The 27,472-nt window shown below is 41.3% G+C and overlaps 2 protein-coding genes across 2 annotated transcripts in view; one reads left to right on the forward strand and one right to left on the reverse strand.

Annotated features, from left to right (window-relative positions):
* LOC126541320 (protein Loquacious-like) overlaps positions 1-9,249 on the reverse strand; it is a 35,312-nt gene extending 26,063 nt beyond the window's left edge. Inside the window, exons 1-3 of the mRNA XM_050188054.3 lie at positions 9,110-9,249; positions 4,253-4,312; positions 3,846-3,975 (exon numbers count right to left, since the gene is read on the reverse strand). Of these exons, the coding sequence (XP_050044011.2) occupies positions 3,846-3,975; positions 4,253-4,312; positions 9,110-9,122 (203 nt within the window). The 5' untranslated portion in view covers positions 9,123-9,249. The remainder of the gene's footprint in view (positions 1-3,845; positions 3,976-4,252; positions 4,313-9,109) is intronic.
* Positions 9,250-9,587: 338 nt separating this feature from the next.
* hay (ATP-dependent DNA helicase hay) overlaps positions 9,588-27,472 on the forward strand; it is a 31,048-nt gene continuing 13,163 nt past the window's right edge. The window contains exons 1-14 of the mRNA XM_050188053.3: positions 9,588-9,749; positions 9,897-9,977; positions 10,117-10,241; positions 10,448-10,528; positions 11,749-11,904; positions 11,998-12,072; positions 12,184-12,300; positions 12,647-12,822; positions 16,072-16,143; positions 16,226-16,332; positions 18,218-18,321; positions 18,476-18,548; positions 23,960-24,079; positions 25,448-25,650. Coding sequence (XP_050044010.1) covers positions 9,734-9,749; positions 9,897-9,977; positions 10,117-10,241; positions 10,448-10,528; positions 11,749-11,904; positions 11,998-12,072; positions 12,184-12,300; positions 12,647-12,822; positions 16,072-16,143; positions 16,226-16,332; positions 18,218-18,321; positions 18,476-18,548; positions 23,960-24,079; positions 25,448-25,650 — 1,506 coding nt within the window. The 5' untranslated portion in view covers positions 9,588-9,733. The remainder of the gene's footprint in view (positions 9,750-9,896; positions 9,978-10,116; positions 10,242-10,447; positions 10,529-11,748; positions 11,905-11,997; positions 12,073-12,183; positions 12,301-12,646; positions 12,823-16,071; positions 16,144-16,225; positions 16,333-18,217; positions 18,322-18,475; positions 18,549-23,959; positions 24,080-25,447; positions 25,651-27,472) is intronic.

Below are 27,472 nucleotides of genomic sequence, written 5' to 3' on the forward strand. Positions count from 1 at the left end.
GTAAAGTCAGAGGCATTCAACCCTGTACCAGTTGTTACTCATCGTATTTGCGGTCAAGCAATAAGCTCATTACTGGGGGCAGAACCTGCACAAGAGTGCACCCCTGCTGTTCGCAAACCCCTGCCTTTTGCTACTGAGAGGCTGGCTTTCCTGTAAGTTTTGACATCCAGTGGCAAAGTGTGTTTTACAGGCGAAATTTTGCAAGCAGCATGAAATTATCGCAAAATTCAGCACAATATCACACATTTTCTTAGATGAGATAGAAATAAACGCTAAGAACCATGTTTTCTCCCCATGGCCAGCAATATATTCTATTTGATTCGAATATTCATATCCAATCGCATATTCAAAAATTTCTGAATAACTAGTTTTCAAATCGAATATGAATATTAAATATATAATCATCACCATCATCAGCAGCCTATATTTATGTCCATTGCTGGACAAAGGCCTCTCTCTATGACCTCCAATTACCCCGTCCTGCACCAATTGATTTCAGCTTGCACCTGAAAATTTCCCATTTCATCACCCCACCTAGTTTTCTGTCGTCTTCAAGTACAGTTCCCTTCTCCTGGCACCCATTCTGTAACGCTAATGATCCGCTGGTTATCCATCCTACACATTACATGGCCTGCCCAGCTCTATTTTTTTCTCTTAATGTCAATTGTAATATAGGCTATTCCCGATTCTCTTATCCACACTGCTCTCTTCCTGCCTCGTAACACTACACCTAACATTTTTCATTTCATTGCTCGTTGCGCGGTCCTTAACTAGTTCTCGAGCTTCTTTATCAACCTCTAAGTTCCCGCCCCATATGCTAGCACCAGTAAAATGCAGTGATTGTACACCTTTCTTTTCAATGATAGTGGTAAGCTCCCAGTCAGGATTTGGCAGTGCCTGCTGTATGCACTCCAAGCCATCTTTATTTTTCTGCAAATTTTTTTCTCATGATCAGGGTCTCCTGTGAGTAATTGACCTAGATAAACATACTCCTTTACAGACTCTAGAGGCTGACTGGCAATCCTGAACTCTTGTCCCTTGCCAGGCTATAGAACATTATCTTTCTCTTCTGCATATTAATCTTCAACTTCACCCTTACACTTTCTTTGTTAAAGTCGTCAACCATTTGTTGTAACTCATCCCCAGTGTTGCTGAACAGGACAATGTCATCTGCAAACCAAAGGTTGCTGAGACATTCACCATTGATTCTCACTCTTAAGCCTTCCAAGTTTAATAGTTTAAATACTTCTTCCAAGCATACAGCGAATAGCATTTGAGAGATTGTATCTCTTTGCCTGACCCCTTTTTCTTGATAGGTAACCTCCTACTTTTCTCATGGAGAACAAAGGTAGCTATAAAATCTGTAGAGATTTACCAATATATTCATGTACACCTCCTGTAGTCCTTGATTACATAATGCCTCTATGACTGCTGGTATCACTACTAAATCAAATGCTGTTTCATAATCTATGAAAGCCATATAGAGGGGTTGATTGTACTCTACAGATTTCTCGATTAGCTGATTGATGACTTGGATGTGATACACTGTAGATTATCAGAATATCCCTTCCTGAGCCAGCCTGTTCTCTTGGTTGAGTGAAGTGTTGCCCTTACTTTATTGGAAATTATCTTGGTGAGTATTTCATACAATACTGAAAGCAAGCTAATGGGCCTGTAATTTTTCAATTCTTTAACGTTAGTCTCCCTTCTTGTGGATTAGTATAATGTTGGCATTCTTCTAGCTCTCTGGTACATTTGAAGTCGTGAGGCACTGCGCATAAAGGGCCTCAAGCTTTTCAAGCATGACATCACAATTTTTGATTAATTCAACTGTTATTCCATTTTCTCCTGTCGCTTTTCCCCGGGCTGTGTCTTGCAAGGCCTTTCTAACTTCATTGCTAATTATAGAAGGAGCCTCTGTATCCTATTCATTACTATTTTGAATGAAGGTAGCATGGCTGCTCCGGGTACTGTACAGGTCAGTACAGAATCCTTCTACTGCTTTGACCATATCTTCGAAATTGCTGATGATATTACCCTGCTTATCTTTCAGTGCATACATCTTTGCTTGTCCTATGCCAAGTTTTCTTCTCACTGTTTTCATGCTGCGTCCATATTTTTACTGCTTCCTCAGTCTTTCTCCTGTTTTAATTTTGAATATTCCTTACTTACTTCTTGTTGATCAGTTTTGACAATTCTGTAAATTCTATCTGATCTCTTGAGTTGGACACTTTCATGCTTTCTTGTTTCTTTATTAGGCCCTTTGTTACTTGGGAGAGCTTACCTATTGGATGCCTTGGTGTGTTACCTCCCACTTCAATTGCTGCTTCTGAAATACTCCTAGTTACGGTTTCATTCATTACCTCTATGTCATTTTCAGCTCTGTTCTAAAGCTGCGTGCTTGTTTGCAAGCACCAGCCTGAAATGGTCTGCTTTTATTCTTTAAAATATAACATTCAACATTTTTGAATATTCACACACCCCTTAAACACTTTAACTAAAAACAGATTCAACTGTTTTATTCCTGCTTTTAGTCACTGCAGTTTTTCCAGCTGCAATCGTAAATTCCTGCATTTCATTTGGCGATTTCTCTTGAGATGGCTGATTTCTTTAAGTTTCTTTTTCTTTACAATTCCTGGTTTTCGATGCCTTCCAGGTTATTGGACATTCTGGGGCGTTCTTGCCCCTTTCTTGTATTGACAGTGTAGCAATGCTTATGAGCTCGATAGTCACTGTGGATGGACTTGGAGCTACTTGAATGCCATATTGAATGTCCATGCACTTCAAGATGTCTACGAATACAGCCTCACTTTAAGATCTGCAAGTGTATCTTCTCTGTTGGCTCACATGGTAGAGCGACCACCCCGGAAGGGGTTGGTCCTAGATTCGATCCCCTAACGAGGACGAATCTTTCAAGTGCGAAGTTTTCTTTCTGAGAAACACATAAGCGTTTCCATGGTTCTTTGTGCAACTCTCTTGTGGATGACCAATTTATTTATTTCAGGCTACTTGAACTTGCCCAGAGTGGCACCGAGTGGCAACACCAACAGCACGGCTGATGATTTATATTTGCATGCCCTTCAAAATGGCGTGGCGACAAGCAGTCACCTAGCCTGCAAAGCTAATCAAGTTCTACTACATCTATTGCAGTTTACCATTTTCCCCAGCTCTCCACCTCTTCTTGCATCATTGAAACCTATATCTCTACATTGTACGTGGTTACCTGTGCCGGTACCAACCACAGTTCTAACAAGCTCTTCCCTACTCTTCTTCGCACCAATGCTCTAAACGGCTCTTACTTATACCTATTTCTGACCAGTTAATGCTCCTACCTGGATCATATCCTAGCACTTCCGGAAGGTGGATGTTCCCTATAGTTATTGCTTAGTGAATATTGTTACATTATAGTGACATGGAACCACCACCCAGCAAAGCAAGTGACACTCAGCAAAACCAAAGTGGCGAGCACACTCGTCTATATTGTCAAAATCTGATCTGCGTGTCAGATGCTTCGGCTATTTATACTCGACTCATTGAACGTTCCAGCGTCACCAGTGGTGCTCGCACAAGTTCTAGAATGTACAACACTATTTGAGTCATGCATGCAATCCGATTAAAACGGTTCAGCGGCAACACAGGTAACAGACAGAACCAGCTACAAGAATAGAGGATCTTCTGATACATGCAAGGTGCATCTTGCACAGAGCAATGTTTGAAATTTGTTAGCTGGTGAAAAGCGGTCACCAGAAAAAGATAAACAAGAACATTTGCCAATATTGTGGCATTCCATTGCAATGTGCTAAAGCCTCTGAACTTATGCTGCAGCAGACACACCAACAGCTCACCTGTACATGAAAGTAGGTGCATGCACTGCGCCTTCAACAGACAGCAGCTTGTACTCCGGAGTGAGGCAGTTGCGGGCACACAGCTCCTGAAGGATGCTGATGGGCGTCTTCTGGTTCACAGATGCTGCTGCTGCACGTCACAAGTCAAACTACAATGAGAGCCACTGAGGTACACAAATCTCAATGAAACTTGTACAATTTCATCGGCAGTTCAGCTATGGGGACCAAAGTGTCTAAAACGTGTGCAGTTTTCACACAAACTAAATTATAAGACTGGCATGAGCACTCTCAGTTCATGCCATCAAAAGGTTAGCTTCTGCTAGTCTTGAGGTCAGCATGAAAGTAGAAATGTTGGTGCTGGCAATTTACAAAGCTGCCTATATAGAAAAAGCGTGTAGGATACTTACTGTCATGAGCGACCATGTTCAGCTTGTCAGCAGGCATGGAGGTTTCAGCTGCAATGAAACCTGCATAAAGCAATTATTGTTCTATTTTGTCTGTGGAGAAGAGAGGTGAAACATGAACAGTCAAAACTGGTTGTACCTAGCCGTTAGCACTCCTGTTCCCAGCATATGCATGTTAATAATGTCATCCCCGTCATCGGAATTCGCGGCTTTCTAGACTGACAGGTTCAGTTTTGGCACATTTTGTTTTGCTGATTTAAAATTATTTGTTTTCCTGCATAGTTAGGTAAATTGTGCACAACAGGAGATGTACCCTTCAATAGGTGTCCCAGGTGCAAGACACTCTATAAAGTAATCTGCCATTTTGGTAATTTTCCAATGAGCTGATAAGTTTAATTCATGGCCGATTCTAAAAAAATTTACGCGGCCTGACAATTATGAAGCACTGATCCAACTTTGACAACCAGTGAGTAGCTTGTAGTGAGGAAATACTGTGATATGCAAATCCTGGCATGGTAATAATAAATGGAATGGAAAAGGGGACTCAAGGCTAAAAGGTCTTTGAATTACCGAGCACAGTCGACCTGAACTCTTTTTTCATTACAGCTAGGCTAAAATAACTCCTAGGCCTTGCTGGCATGTGTAGTGCTAGATCTGCACACACAGTGCACCTGAAGTTGCTTTCCGCTCTGAATGAAGGCACATTAATGCAGATTGTAATTTGCATTAGAGGGTCTCTGAAACACTTTGGACAAATTCTGCAGACATGTAGGCTGCAGCTACAGTAAAACATTAGCACCACAATTTAAGTAAATTGTTTCATACTAAGAGAGCTACAGATGATTACAAAATACCCACCTCCTCAGCCATGCTTTTTCTCAACTCATTCACCGAGTGATCGGGCTAAGCTCTGCCTTCACTGGCTCTGCGTGATGCGACGTCGTGTCATCTACTTCCGGTTGTCTTGGAGCCAGCACGCGAAGCCTCTGCAACATCTCTGCTAGCCGCCTGGCCACTGATTCCCTGTGAGAGCTATCCAAGCAGTGCATGCTACGAGTGTTCTGTTGCAGCTCCAAGCGTGTCTGTTATTCCGGTAACTGCAAGTGAACTGGGCGTTTTGACGGATGGGCGGAGGCATAAACTAAACCCCTCCATACTACTACTCCTGTTAAGCTGATGGAGGTGCTTTAGCGTAAATGTGGGCAGCCTGCATAGTGCAGCTACCTGGTGGCGTAGAGCTTAACCAGCCAAACATAGAGCTACTATTGCTGTAACAAAGTGTAAAACATTTTAAACGACAATGTGTTCACGATTATGCTCCTGCTGAAAATTTACACAAGCACCCCCAAAGTAGAATACACTTCGTTACTGCTATATTAGCTCTCTGTTTGTCTGCTTGAGGTCTGTACCACCAGAAAAACTAAAACATATCAGACACACTAAAACTCTCCAATGTGGTAGTGATCCTCCGGTGTGAAGTGATGGCCGCAAATGCGTAGAAGCTGGCGCAGATTGGATACTGACAGCCCAATGCACTGCAGCCATACCGCTCACATGTTGCCTTGCAGAGGGACACAATGCTGCAGCTTGACATGTTGGCAATTGCTAGATTTGTAGCCCACAACGTAACAAGGGCTACTCATGGTGCTTGTGAAAAGAAAGCTCGAGACCAGCACGGTCCATGCGGCTCGCTTTAACATGGAGAATGTTGTAACACAAGCAGTCAACACTTGTTGTGTGCCGGAAGCGCTTGAGTGTAGTGATAAATAGTCATTGTGCATTCTCTTTCTGTTACATTATTTTTGTAGAAACAAATTAACCAACCTTCCAACTATTACAAACAACATTTGTTCACCACAAAGCTGGAAAAATTATTGATGACGCGACCTGGGTAGCCAATCGGATAGCTCACCCAACTGACTTCAACTGGGATAACTACGTAAATTGGGAGGGGGTGGCTGAAAACACAGGATAGCAGCGCCGCTGCAATGGGTAGCAATGCACATTTTGGAAACCTTATAATAAATTCAACGCTTTACAGGGAGCCCTACAATGAGTCACTTGGTGGTCAGAAGTACCTACCCTGACAATTAAGTACGTTGGTACAAAATCAAAATCTTTTCAGGGTCCCTTTAAACCATTTTTTGTATGGCATGAAGGTTTGAGAAGAAGCCAATAAAAACAGTTTCGTGAATTCTTCACTTATTTGTTCATTTACATACAAATAATCTTAAAACCAACGTTAGTCTCAGGGTTCCTGCTAAACCAAACATGCTTTAAACATTGCCTGGATTCAGTTATGCAATTACAACACTTGGCACTAAAGTAAGTGATTAAAATTTAATAAGAAAGTCATAGGAACTGTAATTTTACGCAGACTAACAGTATGAACTGAGTTCACTTTATGAAGTGTAAGTGACTTAATTATAACCTGTAGCCCTATTTCTTGCAAGCAACCAAAAATAGAATGTACAAGCCTTCCAATTTTAAAGCCTCGGGTTCCTCTAGTGTATGTTGCTATCACTTCAATGCTTCTTCGAAAGAAGTTGCTCATTAGGCCATGGATACAGCCAAGTAAGTTGCCTACTTTACCTCTTCTGGCATTGCTTTAACGTCGGGGCGGGCTGACTGCGTTGCTTAAAATGCATTAATTCATGCTTAACTGGGGCTATTATGATACAATGGCAACATTTCAGTCAATGACATAACAGGCATAAAACTAATTGAAAAACAAAAGTATTTATAGGGACACTAAAGAGAGCGGCAGTAAGATAAGGCATATTAGTAAATAATGTTTTTAGGACACTAGAAAGCTCTATCTTATTGTGAGCAGCTCATTGGTAGACCAAAGAATAGGCAAAAATTAAAAATAGGGGGTGACACGCCCCTTTGCAGCTCTTGCACCAGCTTTTCCTGACGTCACGCATTTTGACATCACCTCCTGTCTAGTTAATTTCATTACAATAAAGACTACATTGCATCCTAAATGAACCAAAAACTCAAGCTAATAAGTTTTAAGGAAATTTTACGTGCTAGAACAGACAAAATTAAATAAAAGTAATTTATATCAACAATGTCACACGGCATTGTAGTTTGGGCATGAAAGTTTGGCATTCCTCTTCCCTGCTAGTAATTAACGCTATTCCACCAAATGGAGGAAACAATTTTGAAAGAATACTTTCCCATCTGAGCTGGTTTAGCATTTATCTGAAGTGTTTATCTTATATTTAAGTGTTTATCTTATCTTATATTTATCTTAAGTTTTATCTTAAGAGCGCTCACTCTGTTTTCCGTTCCCTTTGATTACCCCTACCTCCTTCCTTTTTTTGCTCTTTCTGAGCTGCGCTACAAGCCTAAAACAGTCCCTTTAAAGAATACTCCCAGCTTCATATACAATGAAATTTATTTATGGAGGACATTGCTTTGATACTTAAGAGCACCAAGCATGCTTCTCTTAATCTCTTTTCTTGCTTTACTTAAAACCCAATTTCGCACAAGTTCTTCTGACAGGAGCACTTACAACTTATTTATAAATGAATAGTGTTAGACAAAGCTTGGCATGTTTTGTTCAAGCAGAATCAACTGTGCAATTAACTAGGACCATACAAATCAATATTTCGATATTGTGTCATTTGAAAACTGATCATATGAAAAGGTTGACACTTTTGGTTATATACGCTGTTTAAAAGCTAAGGCACTTACACTTATCACAAAGATTCATTGCTCAGCTCACTTAGACTACATTACTATGAAACAATTCCTATTTTGGCTTTGGAATTGAGAGTCACGATATAATGACCATTTGTGGCTTTCTCGATCAGCAAAGAAAAGAAATAATCTCTTCCTCCTTTTACATAAACTGACGCACTTGATGGAAAGTGTGAGAAATATTTATAATGAATGCTAGAACACAATCCAACATTCAATATGAAAAAAAAAAGGGGGGGGGGATCAGCTAATTAAAAAAGAACGAAAGGCAAGTAATCAATAAAATTCATCAAAGTGCACCACGGTACTGTTTTGAAAGATTGCTATATATCCCCCACCCCACCCCCCTTGCGAGGACACATGAGCATGCGTGCATCCACGCGGTGCGCTTAATATTGCATTGCTGAAATGTCAGCTCTCTACACGGGCGCAAAAGTTCGCTCGCAAAGTTCTGATCAGAGAGGAGAGAGGAGGGCGAAGGTAGAGGAGGGCAGATTAGACGCACGCCGGTGTGTTCACGACTGATCGCGGTCCACAGTTAAGAGCATACCACCATGCTACAAAACCTTTCAGGAGACGCTGAAAGGCACACCGCATCTTATATTTTACAGCAGATGTAGCCCCGCCGTCCTGGATAAACTATAATAACAGGAACTCCATTCTCCACAATGAGCCATTCATAGCGGCATTTAGCTTGGATTCCCACACATTACCTCATTAGCAGCGAAACACATAAGCCGCAATGCAGAATTCCTGCGCTGCAGCGCTTATTTCGACGGCGCAGGCAAACATGATGCAGAACTTTGTACTGTGTCGCGCTATTTGAGGAAACACAGGCGTTCAGGGCTAAAGAAAGACGGGGAACTCAATGAAGTGTGGCCTACCGGCATTTGCATGCCTTTGGTCACTCCTGGATTTTGGCTAACCACGAGTCACCCTAATACCAGATAATCACATGCCTGCAGCAAAAAGATAAACTAGAGCAAACAGTGAAAATGGGGAAATGATAAGCCGGAAGAGTGTTGCGGAAAATAATAGCGCACGTATATTTTTTTTTTGTTAGAGAAGTGGACGCTTTGCCTCGCACCAAGCGCGGTGGAGGGAAGGCTTGCAGTACACAAGGTGAAGACAGTGCATAGGGAACAGTCTTACCTGTGGACTCCATGCTTCACTTGCTCTTTGAACTATATCTTTTGTATTAAATAAACACAACACGTGCAGGACCTCACGGACTACAAAAGAAAAGTCGGGTCCAACCCACGACCACGGACTTGAAAAATTGCAGAAAGCGCCCTCTATGCGTCGCTGTTCTCTTAATGCATTACCATTCATATAACTTATATAACGTAACCATATAACACTTTTAAAAATAAGCTCATTTTACGAGTCATATTTGTTTTTGTCCGCGCGCAAGTAACTTTGACTATTTTTAATGTTTGCCTTGACAAGCTTTCTTTTTTCACCGCACGAAGTTTAAGCGCTCTATGCCTACATCACCTTGCGCTTCGGTATGTAAATCCTGTTGCATATTTGAAAGGCATGTGGCGCCCCTGCCGTGTTATTAGTGCAACAACTCTCAAGGAACGGCACAAGCTTAGAACTGTCCGCTTGGCCTTGCGATTTCCATCATTCAACATCAGTCGTAGTCGATCCGTGGACGGTGTACTGCGTCCCTCCTTGCCGTGCTCGCGCCGACACGCGGTTGTGCCGTAAACTATCGTGTTTGTCTTCCCGGCATGGCTGTTTAGTCACTGACTTCGCTTAAGCTTTGCGATCATGGGGAAAACTAAAGGTCAGTGTTTTAGACAGAATATATTTAGGAAATAAAGAAAACAGCACTGCTTGTCATCGCTGTGTTATTAGGATTTGCTGCGCTCTCATTGAATCGTGACCGTAGCCTTCAGTTTGTTGACTTTGTGCGTTTCCCCTTTGCTTTCAGGTGCGAAACGCTGGAAGAAAAGGCAAGAATTTGAAGAAAACACGACAGAAGAATTGGGTGATGACGACGATGGAAACGGAGGTACTGCTCGCAAATTTTGCTCTCAGCACAGATGAATTCTTTGTTGGTAGCCGTAGCGGCTTTAATAAACGGTTTCGTCATGTTGTTTATCCGGTGTTGTTTAACCTTGTGTGTGTTCTCTTCGTGGTTTGTTTTGGAGATGGAGTGCCTGCTGCTGCTAGCCAGAAACTCAGCACCGCTGCAACGGAAGACGAATTCGGGGCCAAGGACTATCGTTCACAAATGGAGCTTAGGCCCGATCATACATCTCGTCCTCTTTGGGTGGTAAGGGGCTGAATATGTTTTGAGCGGTGTAAAAGCTGTGCCTTTCAATGTCCCCTGAAACTGGTCTTATTGCCTATAATCGCTTGTTTGTGCAGTCTAAAGAAGTGTTGTGTACTTCCTAGATACAACTAGGAACGTATACGTATCACACTGCACTGCCACGCCTGTAATTTTGCTAATTCGTTGACTTTTTGTATCTCCCACAGGCTGCTGATGGCCATGTCTTTTTAGAAGCCTTTTCACCGGTGTATAAGCATGCGCATGATTTTTTGATAGCTATATCTGAGGTAAGCTGATCTTTCTCGTTGGTTTAAGTTGTGAGAATTCGGCAGCACTCTTATGCAGTTGACTGCACTACCACTTGGAGGGCTTCGTTTTCCCCAACTAAACTAATTAGTGATGTTTTAAGATAAGAAAAAAAAAAGGTGTGTTACTATTCTTATTGAAGATTTCATGATGGCACTTAATTGACTGAATATTGGTGACCTACATCTGTTCGGCAATGCATTAAAAGAAAAGCTTCAAAATTGCTAGTGTGTTGGCATAAACATGACAGTGAAATAATGCTGGATCTCAGTTGTATATTGCATGTCGAATTGTCAGTTTACGCTATGCACATATGGAATTCAGTTTCAAAATTGGTAACCGTGTAACTTGCTTGGGACAATTATTATTGTGATTAATTTCAGGTGCCTGTAACGGAACAATGAAGAGGAATATTAAGTCACGACGGATTAGTACATTACAATTCTAAGGTGCCATAAAGGTCACTATTTCGCGCATGGACCCAGGAAAAGACATACAGCTGAAAGAAGGGTGGTGATACCACCTTGAAGTTCCCATACTAGCACACCATGACATCATCAATTTTTATAGCATTTACTTGGCAATAAAGGATTGAATTACATTGTAGAGGAACTGAGAACTCAACCTAGGGTTGCTTGAAAATGTGCTCCAGGCACAAAAACTGTGCAAGCATCTGTGAAATCACACTGATGTATTGGTCCCATGGCTAAAGATTGAAAGTCAAAAGCGGAAACATTGTATTTTGTTTTGTCCATGCAGGATCAAATCCCGGTCACGGTGGTTGTCCTTCGTAGCAGTGAAATACAAAAATGACCATGTGCCATGCACTGGGTACTCATTAAAGAAACCAAGGCGGTCGAAATTAATCCGGAGTCCCCCACTACGACATACCTCATTATCAGATTGTCCTTCTGTAACACCCCAGAATGTAGCCTTTTTTCCTTTGTCAATAACCAAGCTTTTGGGCCGTGTAGACAGAACCACTCTTAAAAGAATACTACACTGATCTAAGCTAACTTAGTGTTACTCTTTATTGTTCCTTTACTGTATGCAGTTAACTCTTACCACTTAGTCACATTTGTGTTTCAGAAATTCTCAGCCCAGTGATATTTGCATCTGTATTGTGATTGGTCCCTGCTTTGATGGCATTAAAAGCATTCGTAACCACTGGTTCTGACATGACCGTGCCTTTTCTTTACAGCCAGTTTGCAGGCCCCACCACATTCATGAATACAAGCTGACATCCTATTCCTTGTATGCTGCAGTCTCTGTCGGACTTCAGACGCAAGACATCATAGAATACTTAAGGAGGCTTAGCAAGACTAGCATTCCAGAGGGCATCATAGAGTTCATAAAGGTGGAGTAGAGCAAGCATCTTTGCTTACCGTTGTGTAGCAGCCCTTAGCAATTGAGACATTTTTTTTTGTCTACAAGTATATTTTTTTTTCAGCTTTGCACTGTCAGCTATGGTAAAGTCAAACTTGTCTTGAAGCACAATCGGTACTTTGTGGAAAGTCCTTTCCCGGTAAGGGTTCCTTTTATAATAATTTATCTATGGTTTATTTTTCATTCATTTTCTGTGGGTATCGTCAGCTTGTTTGTTTGGCGCTAACTAATTTGTGAATGAATGTTTCAGGATGTACTCCAGAAGCTTCTCAAGGATCCAGTTATACAGGCATGCCGCTTAAGGCGTGACGCAGAAAATGACACAGATCTGAGTGTTGTCACGAGGGATATCTTAAGTGCCACGCTTGTAAGTTGACCCTCCACCAAGCAAAAAATCTGTAGAAACTTGTTGTAATTTCTATAACAACCTTATAGGAGTTTTACAAATTCTTGTGCATTTCAACTGATCCCTTTGTTTCTTTCAAGAGACTTTCTTTTGGAGTGCAATTGAATGTCAGACATTATTTTTTTCAAGGTATCCTCTTAGTGTTCTTAGTGTTCTTAGGGTAGTGTGCATGAAAGGTTTGGTATGAGATCACTAATTGAGGGACTTTCATGGCTTGTTAATGTTTGGTAAACGTGGAAGAAGTTGTCGAATGGATGATCATCTGAGCACTGCATAAAGGTTATCTTAACATGTTGTCTGTTTTTAGCCTACAAAAACTTACGCTACAGAGGACAAGGCTGATGACAAAGTTCAAGCGGCTAGCGTTCCTGATGATATTACTGCCTTTTATGAAAAAATGGAGAAGGATGAGGATGACATAGAAGACTCTCAAACGGTGTCATTTGAAGTCAACCAAGACCACATTGAAAAGTTGCAGAAGAGGTAGGGGTTTTGATCTTTCAGTAGGAACCATGAAATCCACAGGATGTGTATATGTTGTCCTGATGATATTTTTTTACATGTATATAAATGTGATACAGAAATTCCAATAACAGTCTTTCTGAATGTTTCTTTCTCTCTTTTAGTTTAGGTTAATTGTTTAGGGAGGGAGTGGAGTTGACCTATAGACAGAAACTTAGCAGTGAGCTGTATACATGTCCTTTTTTTTTTTTTTGTAGAGGGCCGTCTTTTCCTTGTGTTTATCTCTTTTTTTTTTGTCATAAGGGACTGACTCTGAACTAGTTTGTACAAAGAAAACTGGTATATGGTCCAACTAGCATGGGTTATTTGTATGGTTCATTTAGCACGATTTGTTAAAATGCGGTGAACTGGACAGCAGCAGTGACGGACGTTGCCTACCTCAGTGGCTATGGAGTTCCGGTGCTGAGCTTTAGGTTGTAGGTTCGATTCCCTGCTGCATTTCGATGGATTCAGAATGCAAAAGTGGTCATGCTTAAATTTAGGTGCACTAAAAAAAAAACCAAGCGGTTGAAACTAATCCAGAGCCCCTCGCTATGATAGCTTTGCTTATAGCTGCTCTTTTCATTTGGGATGTTAAGGTGGGGTGAGACTTTCGAAGGTGGTATGGAAGAATTGCAATCAGAGGAGTCATGAGCACGGTTGGGCTTTTAAAATTATTCGTAGGGTATCAGTTATAATTGGGCTGTCTATAGAGCTCAAAATCTTTAAAAAGTGTACAGTGGACTCTGGATAAATGAAACTCGCTTAGATGGAAATGCCGGATAAACGGAATGAGTGTATCATATTTGGTTGGCCACCCATAAGTAAAATGTTTACAAACTTTGTTTAAATGGATCGTGTTTTTGTTTATTTTAGAATCCGGCTAAACATGCCTGGAACTGAAACTACCACGTACTTCGTAGATGGTATGCTTCATGCAAAACGAACCATACAGCAACCACATAAAATAATGATGCTGAACAGTCAAGAAAATGCAATCTATCAGACAGTTACAGTGTTATGGCGTCACTAGCTTCTATGCAGCGTTCACATTGCTTAGTTTTCTCATTATGTGCCTTGTGGTGGCGCCATTCAAATAGCAAAATTGCAATGTGCTAACACTGGCTGCAAAATTTGATGTTGTTAAAGACGTAAAACATGGCGAAGTTTCACATGAACTTCAAATCCTAGTCACGGATAATGAAAAACAAAGAAAAGATACACGCTGCCACTAACGGCAGCATTTTGATGGATTGGGTGCAGTTACATACATCCCAACACAAACAAATATAAATGGTACTGTTCTTATGGTTGTAGCATCCGTGCGGCGCCAATTTTTCTATCAGTTGCCTTACTTCAAAAGGCAATACAGCAGAGGTTGCATCTAAAACGGGTATTAATGACTTCGCAACAAAGATGTTATTCGAAGAGCTTAGTAATGTACACTAGTTCACCGTGGTAAAATTTAAAGTCTCAATACTTTGCAAATAAAATTATTGTTCTTGATTATTGCTTCATTCGCTTATGTAACTTTGGATAAATGGAACAAATTCTTATATGGGGGGGGGGGGGGTCATTTCGAGTAGCATTTAAGTGAATTCTACTGTATGTTAGTTTTTGTTTTTTCACAGATGTACCTTTTTCAGAACTTTTAGTCACAGAGATGTAGGATTTTGCAAAAAGCACAATTATATTATACATTGAAACTAGAATTATACAGATGCCTAAAAAAATTATGGTAAACATTTTTTTCTCTTCTTTATGTAGCAACTGCCACTATCACATGCTTCCTACTTGTGTACTAAACTCCCATTAACTTATGGATATTCATCCCCAAGTATTACGTGGCACTAACTCAAATATTCACAAAATTTAGTTTATGTACACCCAACAGTTTGTTAGAAAGCGATACCAAAGTGTCATTAAATCGCATTCTGAGAAAAAGGCCAATAAAGTGGTGTTAAACTGCTTGATTTATCAAAACATCTCTCATAATTGCAGTTTATTTTGTGGTTATGATTGCCGTAGCCTGTTTCTCTGTTTCTGTGGCCCTTCCTTCGCTGTTTTGCTTCAGCTTTCAATTTGAAGTCAGTTTGTTTACCCCCTGCAAGTCCATTGAGAGAGTGCGCATGGAAACACACAAAGGTCCAGGAGTAACCCCTAGGTGCTTTAGCACGCTTGCACTTCAGTAGTTGAGCAGTACCAAAAAAAAGGCGCATAATAGGTAATTGACAGATGCGAGGTAGGTACTCTCCAAAGGGCGAGCACCACCATAAACAAACAAGAGGAGTGCACGAGTGCTACTAAGACCATAGAAAAATAATGTTGCAGAACCGAAACCAAAGCTCTTGATGTTCAGGTGTTGCAAACTGAAAATACCCACTATGTAAAAGAGCCTAGTTTGCTGCCTAATTTTTTAAAATTTAGCATTCTCATCTCTCTGCTTTGAACCTAGTTCTCTTGGTCATTCAACAATGGCATACCTGCAACGAAGAAAATAGGTGCAGCAGATGGCAGTATAAACGGAGAAACTGATATTTCTTAAAATTGTTAGAATGTGGTCTCGTTGATTAAGCATATTTAGGTACATAACAGGGCTAAGTAATGGAAGACAGCCAAAAGGTATGCAACACTACATCCTCTTGCCCCCTCTCTCCCCTACGTTTATTTAACTGCCTTTTGTCTATGTTGGCACTGTTTTGCCTCCATGCTGATGCTTATTTTGCAGATGTTAGTGCTAATTAAATCTGTTCAGGCATTTGCAAGTGTTGAAGGCGCTGAAATTATTCATGTAATGTACTGTATTATTCATGTAAGGCACTTTTTTTTTAGAGCTCAAAATTCTAAAAGGTTTTTCTTGGGCACATTCACATCAACACAGGCACCAGAGCAGGCTCAAGAAATGATAGCAAACGCAATGAAGGGATGCTGAATAAATGTTTCCTAATTATGCCATCTGTGGTTCCATGCTCCATAGAGCATTTTTTGTACAGGTTCAGGAAATAGCCATGAGCCTGCGTCGTGTAAGACCTATGCCCTGTGAAATTATCAGAAGGGTGGATCTTGCACGAGTAAATGGGGTACGAGTTGATTTGTATAGGAAGGTTGCTTTAGAAAAAGCTGTAATATTGTTAGAAGAGCCTTTTATGTAAAAGATGAGGTTGATTTTAGCTTTTCATTGTCTGTTGACTCTGGAAAAAGAAGTGCTAGATCTTGGTTTTTCTTCTGCAGATGCATAGAACTTGAGTATCCTTTGTTGGCCGAGTATGACTTCAAGAATGACACTGTCAACCCAGACATCCAGTAAGCACGTTTTGTTCATCACAATCAGTTGGTTTCTTCTCATAAGGAATGTATTTGAATAAAGCATTTCATTCACTTACAGCGTTGACCTGAAGCCATCTGCCATACTCCGACCATATCAAGAGAAGAGCTTAAGAAAGATGTTTGGAAATGGACGAGGAAGATCGGGGGTTATTGTCCTTCCATGCGGTAGGCTGCTTTGAGTTCTGTTAGGGCAATTTGCTGCTGTTTTTGTATTTGAAATCATATGTTGTAGTCAGTGACAATTGTAATGCTGGCTGCAGTATTCTCTTAATTACTTCATGTATTGTTTTTATTTGTTTCTTTGCACGTAACAGAAATAGTAGTACCTGTTTCGGTGGATTTAGTGAGTATTAGTGAACCAGTGCTGCGGTTGTCAAAGATCATTATGCAGTGCACTTAAGTTGAAATAAACATGCATTCTTCTGCTGTAGCAACAGCATTTACAGTTTTTATTGGAAGCCTCTCGTTCTTACAGCATGAAATACGTAGTAAAATAGTGGTGTGCAAAAAATTATTGCCATCTGGCAATACTCTTTTTTGCACACAATAAATAATAATCTTGTGATTACTTCAGTGACAGGCATAACAGAATGAACGCATGATTAATATGCAAGTCCTGAACTATACAGGCCTTCTGCCATACTTGTTTCAAGCTTGCAAACTTTCAATTGCTCTTCAGATAGAACACCAGAATTGTATTTACTCGTTCCATGCCACAGATGAGTTTCACTTGTCCAGGGATTTCATCATGTCCACAAAGTGCACGATTTCATGTGCATTGTGCAACATGCGTGACGTCAATGAGTGGCACTATGATCATTGGTTGAAGAGGTAGTGTGCGATTTATGTTCGCACAACATTGTGAGTACTGTGGAAAGCTGGGGCTTTGCATTTTACAACCATTTTAAGTATCGCACGCGGTGTTGCAACCAATGACGCATCAACGTGCCAGGCACATGGCATGCCAACAGCTGGCTCACAGAAGCTGTTGTAACCATAGAATTGACGCCATGGCTTCTGAGATTAGACCTCATGCCATGGGAACACATGCCAGGCCATGGGGACACCTCCAGCAAGCTGAGCAGGCTTGGCAACCATGGTGCACCTACTTCTACTAATGCAGCTACCACTATTGGCGCCATTCTGTGATGTCATGGGAGAGTGGAATGCGGCACCTTGAGCCGTGAAAATTCGAGTTGTGGGTGACTCTTATTATGGTTATCGTTAAAACATTTTTCTAGCCAATAAAGTCAACTTATCATAATTTTTTTTTTACTCTGTGTTTTTTGACATTGCTGAGAAAAGATCTAGAAGAAATATGGTAGCCTGAAAAAACTTGCCGAGACCCTTTAATGTGGATGCTGTGCTGCTAAATGGTGCAAGCGTCCCAGAAAACTGATTTTAGGCAGGCAAGGTTAGCAGAATCGGTATGCAAGTTTGGCAGGCCAGTATGTTAAAAACGGTGGCACAAAGTTAAGCGGCTGCAGTAGCAATGGTTGCCCCCTTCAGTGGTGGAATTGGTGCTTTCGTTCTCTCTCTCTCTTTTTAACGTTTGTTAACTTCAAATAAATAATTAGAACTGGAAAGCTCTAGTGAGTCAGCTTCAGAGGTTCAACTTAGTATTGACAATTGGCAGCGAGAGTCCGAGCCTCTGGCAGCCGGTCTCATATGGACACAGCCTAACGAAAACACTTTGCCGTCAGAGCCTCTCTGATTTCTTTTCCTCGCAGCACCAGGAATGACTGGTCGCATGCAGGACAACAAAAGCCCGCTTGACTTCTGTTCCAAAAAGTGCCAAGCCTTGTATAGATTTTTTCTCTGTTCATGTCTATCTGCAACTCAAAAACAGGAAAACTGTTATAATAACAGACAACTGACAATGACAAATGAACTGTTGATATTTCAATAATGACAACTGTTCACAGTAAATCAGTCATAAAATTGAGAAATTACTTTTGTTTTCTGAAGGAAAAGAAAGTGGCATGGAAAGGGTTGATGAAGGTTCTCTACACGGTTGGGAATGACCTTGTGATGCCAATCTTGTGTGCAGGTGCTGGAAAATCGCTGGTGGGTGTCACAGCCTGCTGTACCGTACGCAAGCGATGCCTTGTATTGTGTAACTCTGGCGTGTCCGTTGAACAGTGGAAAGCACAGGTAAACATCACTTGATTTTACTGGTTACTGGCAGTTGTTACTTGTTAATTTTTCATTGTCGTTGTTGCTGTTATTGGCTGGTTTAGCTTCCGTGTACTTGTTTAGCTTCCATGTGCTTGGAACATTTTAGTAATTCTATTTTTAATTGTTGCAGTTCAAGATGTGGTCGACAGCAGACGACAGCGTCATTTGCAGGTTTACATCAGAGGCCAAGGACAAGCCTATGGGTGAGTAAAACACAATGCACTTACACTGGTTAGATTGGCAGCAGTTGTTTTCTGAAAAGGCATTCTGCTATTGTGCTCAGTGGAATTTCAAGGATAGTGGTACTTACCAGCATGCATATTGCACCTTCATAAGGATATTGTATTGTGCAGTGTGATGGTGACATATTCAGGAATGCTTAAAGTTCGATTTTTTTGCCTTTCCCCGTGCATGTGTTTGTTACAGGTTGTACAGACAGCACATAGAGCTCTGACTGCATCTTGCCTGCCACAAATCACATGTATTGAGCATACCAGGACACTTGTTGTATTGTCCTAAACGAATGCAATAATTTTGTTTTCTGTCACCAAAGCGCTGAAGGTTGAGGCAACTTTTCACCAAGTGGATAGTCGCATGCAAGTGGGTTAACATCACTTCGAACAAGCATGTACAGTATAAATGTACCTTTAAACTGAAGGAGGTATTTAAAAATGGTACTACTGTACTTGTTTGTGCTATTTCCTACATAATAATAATTTTAAAGGAGTACTGACACAATATTTTGAAGTCAACGTAACTTGTGAGATTGGTTTCTGTGAACACGCACATTATCTACAAAATATCAGTGGTAAATGTAGCTTAAAACATATTTAAAATCACTTTTAAAGTATGTGCCTGCAGAAAATCACAAAGCACGACAACTCACGACACTGACATCAACAATGTGGCTTTGTAAACATCCCCGATCATAACAGTAACAGCGCTACGTCACGAGTTTGTGTTGGCTACCGTGCTCCTTGCGTGTTCTCTTGCTCGTCCCATGACCTAGCCCTTCATTGCCGCACTCTCAGTGTCGCTGCAACAGTTTTTGTCATGCTTGTTGATGTGTTCATTGACTGAGCTGCACTGACCCCCCATAGAATGCGAGTACAGCACAATGTTGGGTGCATAGTGCGTCGTTTACCACTTCCCAACACATTCAGGGCTGGGTATAGTCATGCATAGGTTTCCTTGCAACGGCCCTCAGTGGCAGAAGTGGGCCAAGTCGGTGCATGCCACTGGACGCGACGAGTGGATCCTGCTGAAGAGAAAGCTGCATTTGCTCACCTCATTTCAAATATGAAAAAAAACAAAGGGCTTTTCCACTTACCTCTGCTTTGCCTTACTGAAAGTTTGCAGAAAGATCACATTTTGTTGCTAAGTGGTTCATTATAACACATGGCACTCCTGCGTGCCTGGTGTTTTAGAAAACAAATTTGAATTTGCCTTCATCTGCGGCGAAGCCAGCTGTTGCCAAGACGGCGCTAACATGGACCTGTGTTGCCACCTATTAGTAGCTGCTAAAAGCAAAGCAATCATTCCAGCAGGGTTGCCACATGGGCAAGGCAGTTGGTTTGAAGATGCCTGCACCTAAACGTGGTCGGCAGTGACTCCTGTCTGCAGAAAACGGTTGCCACTGAATGACGAAACAAGGACGAGGACACGGCGTGGACATTGTGCTTCATGTGTGCGCGTAGATTGAGAAAAAAAAAATAGCAACAATGAGTCTCACATGCTGGCATTTGAGTCACAGTTTCGTGCGATCACGTGACTAGCTGTGTTTAGAAACCCACTGTCCTCTCTTGTTGCTCTCTGAAATCGAAACTTGGACTTGTTGCTATAAACAAGGCTCTAAATAATTCACTGGCTACTTATTGCAACAGAAAACACAAGATCCAACATTTTGTGTCAGTGCTCTTTTAAAATGGCTGTTCCCACAGTAAGCGTTTGACTGCAGCATTCAATCTGCTTTTCTTTTTTCCTCATTACAAGCTTTTGTATAGTTTGAAAGCCATTGAGTGAATATACCTGCTACAATATTTATTCAAAGCAATTCATACTACTGAAAACAGCTAACATCCAAATACACACAACTGTTATTTGTGGATGACATTATCTGTTATGCAAGCAGCCTGCTACAAGGGAAGGAACAAGCATGTATGCATAGCATTGCATCGTTTCTGTAATCAGCCTCAATTTCAGACCTCCCAATTTTCTCGGTCTTAATTATTTTCCATTGCCAAAATTATCATTTTCGTTGCACTGATGTGAAAGCCTGACATTACTCGTGTAGCCGTACAGCGAATACTGCTACCTGGGTACCATTTCACAGAATACGCTGTAATATAAACTTAGGCTGAAAAAGCATTTGACATATCAGAAACATCTCATTTGTTGTGAGGTGCCTTCCATGACTTTCCAGCTGTGGGAATGGAGTCCCCACACCTTGAGGGTCAAATGAAGTCCTTTGCTTCACCACACTTTGGCAAAGCATGTATGCTGGTGTTGCAGAAAATATGAGCCTGGTAAAAGTCAGCATGCATGCTGGGCATGCTTGAAGCAGTGTGGCACTGTGTTGCTTAATTTCCTGGTATTAATCCAATTAAGGCATGGTGATAGCTGGGTTGGCGGAAGTCACAGTGCTTGACATGCATTGTGAGCGTGAAAGAAAGCAGTGTTTTTGTCGGAGCACTGTCTTGAAGGAATCCACGTGGCTTTGTTTTTCACCTGGCCTGTGCAAGCGAGGTCAGTGGGAAAAGCTCATTGTTCTAACTCAAGTCGTCACCACTATACTTCGCGTATTTTTCCAGTTTGAATCAGATCACATGCTTTCTTTGTTTTGTTTGTTTAAACATTTGCAGTATGTTATCTTCATTTATTTTCATAAAGGCCTGCTGCACAGAGAAAGTCAGTGTCATCATGTAGAAGTTTCACATCTTCAATTCAAGGGAGTTGAAGAAACTAGCCAGTAAAAACAGTGATAACGAAGCGACAGCACAAAGAATATATTTGCTTCATTAACTGCTTGCTCTTCTTGTGCAATGAAAACAACACTTTATTTTTCTTGGAACAAGGAGTTGAATGACCTCAACAAACCCTATTTGCCCATCATTGCCACGCTTTGCCTTGTCAGCTATATTGCTCATTCAGTTTGGAATTGTACTTGACCTGAGTTGGTCTAATTATGGATAACTGTTTCTTGAGGAAAGTTCCGCAGTGGACTAGTTGGTTGGACATACTTAACACTATTGTGCAGAGTGGTGAAGGGACTGGACTTGAGCGAGAAAACAACGCACGGCACCTGAGCGCAAAATTGTGCTCAAGTGTTGTGTGTTGTTTTCTCGCTCAAGTCCCGTCCTTTCATCGTTCCGCACAACAGTGTTAAGCATGTTTCTTGAGTATTGCTGTAGAGCTGACGCCAAGCTCTGTGAATTACTGTAAGAATGTTCTGAAAGGTATTTTCGAGAGAAGATAAGTGTCATTTCGTACATTTTATGTATGCACATAATGGCTTTGTTATTTTTGTTTCCTTGATGTAGTCATAACCACTTAGGTTATCCTCGTAATTTTTTAACTGCATATGTTAACTTTATCTACTTTTACGGATATTTAAGCTGTACAGAACCACAGCATTTGTTGTGCCAAATGTCATTCGCTACAAATGGCATCAAATTTTCTCTTTGTGGCCAGGGCATTAGTAATTGCATATGTAAGAGATGTGTTTGCTATGGTCATATTGCACTGCCTGTATCTGTACCCACATCTTCAATGCCTTCAGTCACAGTAACTGTAAATGTTCACTATACAAGGGGAGGCCCAAAAGCTTCTTAATTTTTTTTCTTCTCATTACAGATATGCATTTATGGTTTTGGTGCAGCTGTAACTAAGAACTGGTCAAAATCTCATGCCTCGCCTTAAGATCATGGAGACGAGAGAAAATTCTGGTAAAGCAACAAGTGGTATTCGAGTAACCTTATAACGGTTGTGGAAAAAAAAAAAGGAACGCTGACTCTGTTTCACCATTGTTCTTTTCTTTAGGGGGAGGCATAACAGCAGCACATTTAAAAATTACCAAGAGCATCTGGGGTAGCCAACTGCTTCTCTCCAGAACATTCACAAATGGCCTTCACATTTTGAGGTGGATGTTTTGGTATTGATGCATAAAGGAAGTGGTGCCCTAGTTCGATGCCTGCAGTTGCACTTGCAGCCCAAATAATGACAATGGCAGACACTTGCTTTAACATGTGCTGTGTGTGGCTATTAAGGAGATGAATTACGCAGACGAGAACACCACATAACGATAACTGAGCTGCACTAGTAGATTTTTTCTACCCTTCCTCTGTGTCTTGTGGCCAGATGCTTAGGAACCCAATGCCTTTATTTCCATGATATTCTTGCCAAATATTAAGAAATCAATCACATTTTCTTCAAGCGAAGAGGGGAAGACAGGTTTTCAGGTTCAGCTGTTATGTACTGCATTGAACACAGAACACATTGTACACTCTAAAGGTTTGTTTGCCGAAAGTTGTCTAGAATGTCTTGAGCACATCATGACAGGGGTCTTTTACCCTGCCTTTTTTCACGGTTTGAACAAAGGCAGGCCCCTTTCTTTATTTCAGTTTTGGGAAAGCTTTGAGGAAACAAAGGACTTGCTTTTCCATGGTAGTAGTTCAGCTTACTGGTGCACCCAAAACACCACCCTGTCCCTCTGATCTTACTTGAGCTGTTTTCTTTGCCTTGGAATATGAAGGTGCTATGCTGTCATCAAGGCAACCTGTAGAGAACTGGATAATATATCAAGGGATGATTAGCTGTATTCCAGTGCAGAATACCAATATTTGAGGAAACGTATCTCAAGGTCAATACATATACTTACAAAAGCACATCAAAATGGCAATTACAATCAGAGCTCTAACATCCAAGTTTTGAAGTAAAAGGAACCTAAGTAGACTGAATGATCATGTTAAATTAGGCTTTTAGGCCTCCCCTTGTGTGTTGGGCAATGAGAAGTCCACTTGACCTGTTGAAAACTATGAGCTACTAGTGTAACTATGTTTTGCCTACACTAGGAGTTGCATCTTCTTTTTCGGATGTACTTTCGTACTCGGCTACTTTATGCTAAGCACATTTTTTATTCAGTTACGTACACTCAAGCAGGGAGGAAACTTAATCAGCTCAGAATACTGCAGCACAATAACCTTCTTCATACTGTGTAGGCTGCTGTAATGGCTGAACTTTTCTTTCCAAGATTTTGTGAAAGAAAATTCGCATGCATTCTATATGCAGATAAAAGCAAAATTTTTTGTTTGAATCAAGGACAGTGCAAAAACACGAGGTGAGCAAGGAAAACAAACTATGCAGTGCTGACCTGCAGCTGGCATTTATTTTGGCTGAAGCGCAAGTTCAGATGAAAAGGAGCACGCAGACGTGTGCGAGCCTCCCTAGTGGCCAATGTTAAACATTCGACTGCGTCAAGGTAGCATGTGAAATGGTGTCTATTAGTGTTCTAGGGCTCCTGCTAAAAGTATGAGGGTTCCGTATTACTGCTTACCTGAGGCCCACTTTTCACTTTCTGCTGCAGAAATGTGCTGAATCGGATGGTCTCTGTTTACAGGCTGTGGGATCTGCATCACTACATATTCCATGATCACGCACACTCAGAGACGTTCCTGGGAGGCCGAACAGGTCATGGCTTGGCTGAAAGAGCAGGAGTGGGGGCTCATGCTGCTTGATGGCAAGTGCGAAATTTAGCAGTTTATTTGTCATGTCTTAGCAGGTCTGTAGTCATTTGACAAGTCAAGACTGCAGGAGTGGCTCCTTCAAAACAAAGTGTGATCCGCCTGCCATTTAACCCTCTGCACTCCAACAAATTGTTCCCTTACAGATGTCAGTGGCATAGGGATGAAGAGCTTAGCTGTTCAGCAACATTGTGCGCACTGTGGCCTTGCATACAACGAGCTAAAATCTCTTATTGTGCACAAACAGGATGTTTGAAGAATTGATTAGGGGAAGGATATCACTGACCTTGTGCTATACTCATGGAATGAAACACGCCAATTTAGGACTAACTAATGCACACATTTTCCATTTCCACACTCTCCAGTTCATACATTGGTGTAATTTCAGCTTGTACACTTAATCTTATGTACACACTTTATGTGTGTATGTGCATGCATGCTTGCTAGATAAGGGAGTGGATTGATCTCTTTGCAAACCTATCGCTCACACCTGATGTACAAGAAGCTCCCTCAACAGGGTGAGGAGCTTCTTGTCAAGAAAGCAGCCTAGGAAAGCGAAGGCATACAAAAGATGAAGGAAGGCGAGGGGAGCTATAGATGAGATGGCTTGCTGGCTCATGTATACATATTCTCTTTGAGTGACATTTACAACTGCATTCTTAACCTGACACTTATAAGTCGTGCTGCTGCACTCGATAAAGCATTGATATTTATTTATCATGATAGTTGGATTCCTTGTGCGCCAATAAAAGCGGTGTTACTGTGTTTCATGAACCAGCATTTCATCAGGCATTTCTTTTCCATTGTAAAATGGAGGGTACAGGCCTGAAGAAAAGGAGGATATGAGTCATTGCAGAAAAAAAAAGGATTATGCATGTCATACAACTGATTGAAAGCGCAAAACAGGTGTGTCTTGGTTAACGTGTTCAGCAGAACTCTTCAGAAGTGAGATCGTTTCATCTTATGGGGTGCTGTTTTATCTCGTTGACATCTCTTGTGGCAAGATGAAAATGGAAATCGCAGAAAGCAATGTATTTTTCACAATTCTAGTGTATGTGTATTAATTTCTATTTTCTGTTTCTGAATTTCAAATCGTGAGTCGTTGCAATAAAATACCCACAGCCATTTATGTCAGCCTGTGCAGCGCACAGTTAGCAATAAAATGCGCTTCTTCTTTGAGCCTAAAATTTTTGGTGTAGCCTAAGCTTCTGTGCGATTTGTTATGCATGCCTAGTGTTTGCTCGAAGAAGTTCATCTTGTCGTAGCACTTGTGGTCCACAAACTTTCTTTTGCGCGCTGCACTAAACAGCTTCTTTTGCTTGTAGCTCTGTTGTATATTGACAAAGGCATGACTTGCCCTGCAGAGGTTCACACCATTCCAGCCAAGATGTTCAGGCGGGTGTTGACAATAGTACAAGCACACTGCAAGCTGGGTCTAACGGCCACACTGGTCCGAGAAGATGACAAGATCCAGGATCTCAACTTTCTCATTGGCCCGAAGCTGTACGAAGCAAATTGGCTTGAGCTCCAGAATAATGGTTACATTGCCAAAGTGCAGTGTGCTGAGGTGAGTGATTGGTGCCTGCCGAACTGCCATCGGATGTGAGAAAAATATCCAGCTGATCTGTTTTTGTCAGTAAGATGTCATGTAAGGTTCCTAGAGGTCCTGGCGAGCACTGAACGCCATTGAATACCAAAGCAATTTTGAGGCCTTGAAAACCTTTAAAGAGGCCATGATACCAAATTTTCAGACTTGAGTTATGCATTGCGTGCTAAACCGTACATGCCCCACAGTTATCTGGCAAAACTTGAGCTCATTGTGCAGTAGAAAATGTGTATTATTAAAATTTTTTTAATTGCTGTTGAACCATGCAGAATTTTGTCAGCACTGGCAGATGATGAAATGAAGCAGTATGTGTGGTCAGTAGCACGATATACACATGGTTTCGTTTTTGTATTTCTATCTTGACGGTCAGCACGGCATAGCTTCTACAAGAATTCTCTGGTTCATGCGGTTTTTGTCACGCAAGTGGAAGAATTGTGGACACAGTACAATAGCAACATTCTTGCTGTGCTGTTAGGTACCATGGCATGCAGAGCAAGGATTCAGTAAGGCACGCATGCGGTCGCCCCATAGTTTTTGATGTAGCAAAAGCCATGGTAAAATGGCAGTTGCTGTTCATGAGAGGGGCTTAGAGGCAGCGATTTCAAATTGAAATTCTGGGTTAGAATGTGAGCGGAGAACCCAGTCTTTTTTGCGTGTAGTATAATGGTCCCCCTACTCTTATGGCTGTGGCACATTCAACTGGTCACTTTTGAGCGTGTTGTGGGGCTCTTTGCATTCAGTTAGTCGAACCCGAGTACTCGGAAGAAATTCGTGTGGTTCATTCAGAGCATCACCCTCCAGCCTAAGGTGCTTGAAGGCACTCCCAATTTCAACCTGGGAGTGCAACCGAGATGTTACAGAATCCTGATCGTGTGGCTACACTCATTGCTCTGGGAGCAGCTGAGCATTTGGCTGGGGCAGGCCTTCTCTGTCTCTAATCTTGAGAGGGCTCCACATCGCTGTAAACAGAGTTGAAGCGCGGTAGGAACTAGCCAAACAATCGAATGTGCCATCAGTTACAGTAATTAACTGAGACTAGTTGGATGAACGTGTCATGGCCCCTTTAAATGTCATAATGTGCTTAAAGGACTTCCGAATTTGAGCCACACTTTGTAGATTTTGCTTGAGCATTTGGCTGCAAGGTTGGTGCAGTGTAAGTTCTAAAATGGGCTGGCTGGTTTGTGCACAGCGCAATCACCAGCACAGACAACGGGACAAGTGGTACAAACAGGACATCCTGTTTGCACCACTTACCCTGTTATCTGTGTTGCTTACCCAGTCAGCAGCTCGGCGGTGGTTGGTGTTGGTTCACTCGCTAAATGTTTTTCACAAACCTTCCTTATTTGTGTGCAATGAAAAAAAGAATTAGTTTATTGTTGTAGACAACATTTTGTTTTTAAGCTGTGAAACATAATGTTGTTATAAGCATTAAAAATGCTTTGTTATTGCCTTGGAAGTGTTTAAAAAACCTTCCAAGAAACTGCTATGAACCCTGTTATGCAGAGTCATTGAGCGTCTTAGTGACTGTGGCATCAGAATAAGAGAGGCACAGATGTGGTTCAGCCTTTAGTTTCTGGCCTCAATTATGCTCCAGTTCCTAAGGAACTTATTCCTTGGTTATGTGAAAATTAGGGAAATAACTTTTGTGCTATAGAAACTTTATTTCTATCCTTTTGCATAGTCCTTTAGCAAATTGCAGCTACACAAATGTCTGCCTTAAAATACCCTGTACATTGAGTAACAGCTTTGCTTTCATTTTTAAAAACACTTTGAACGCAAAACA

This window comes from Dermacentor andersoni, chromosome 2 (genome assembly GCF_023375885.2).
Source record: "Dermacentor andersoni chromosome 2, qqDerAnde1_hic_scaffold, whole genome shotgun sequence".
NCBI classification, from domain to species: domain Eukaryota; kingdom Metazoa; phylum Arthropoda; class Arachnida; order Ixodida; family Ixodidae; genus Dermacentor; species Dermacentor andersoni.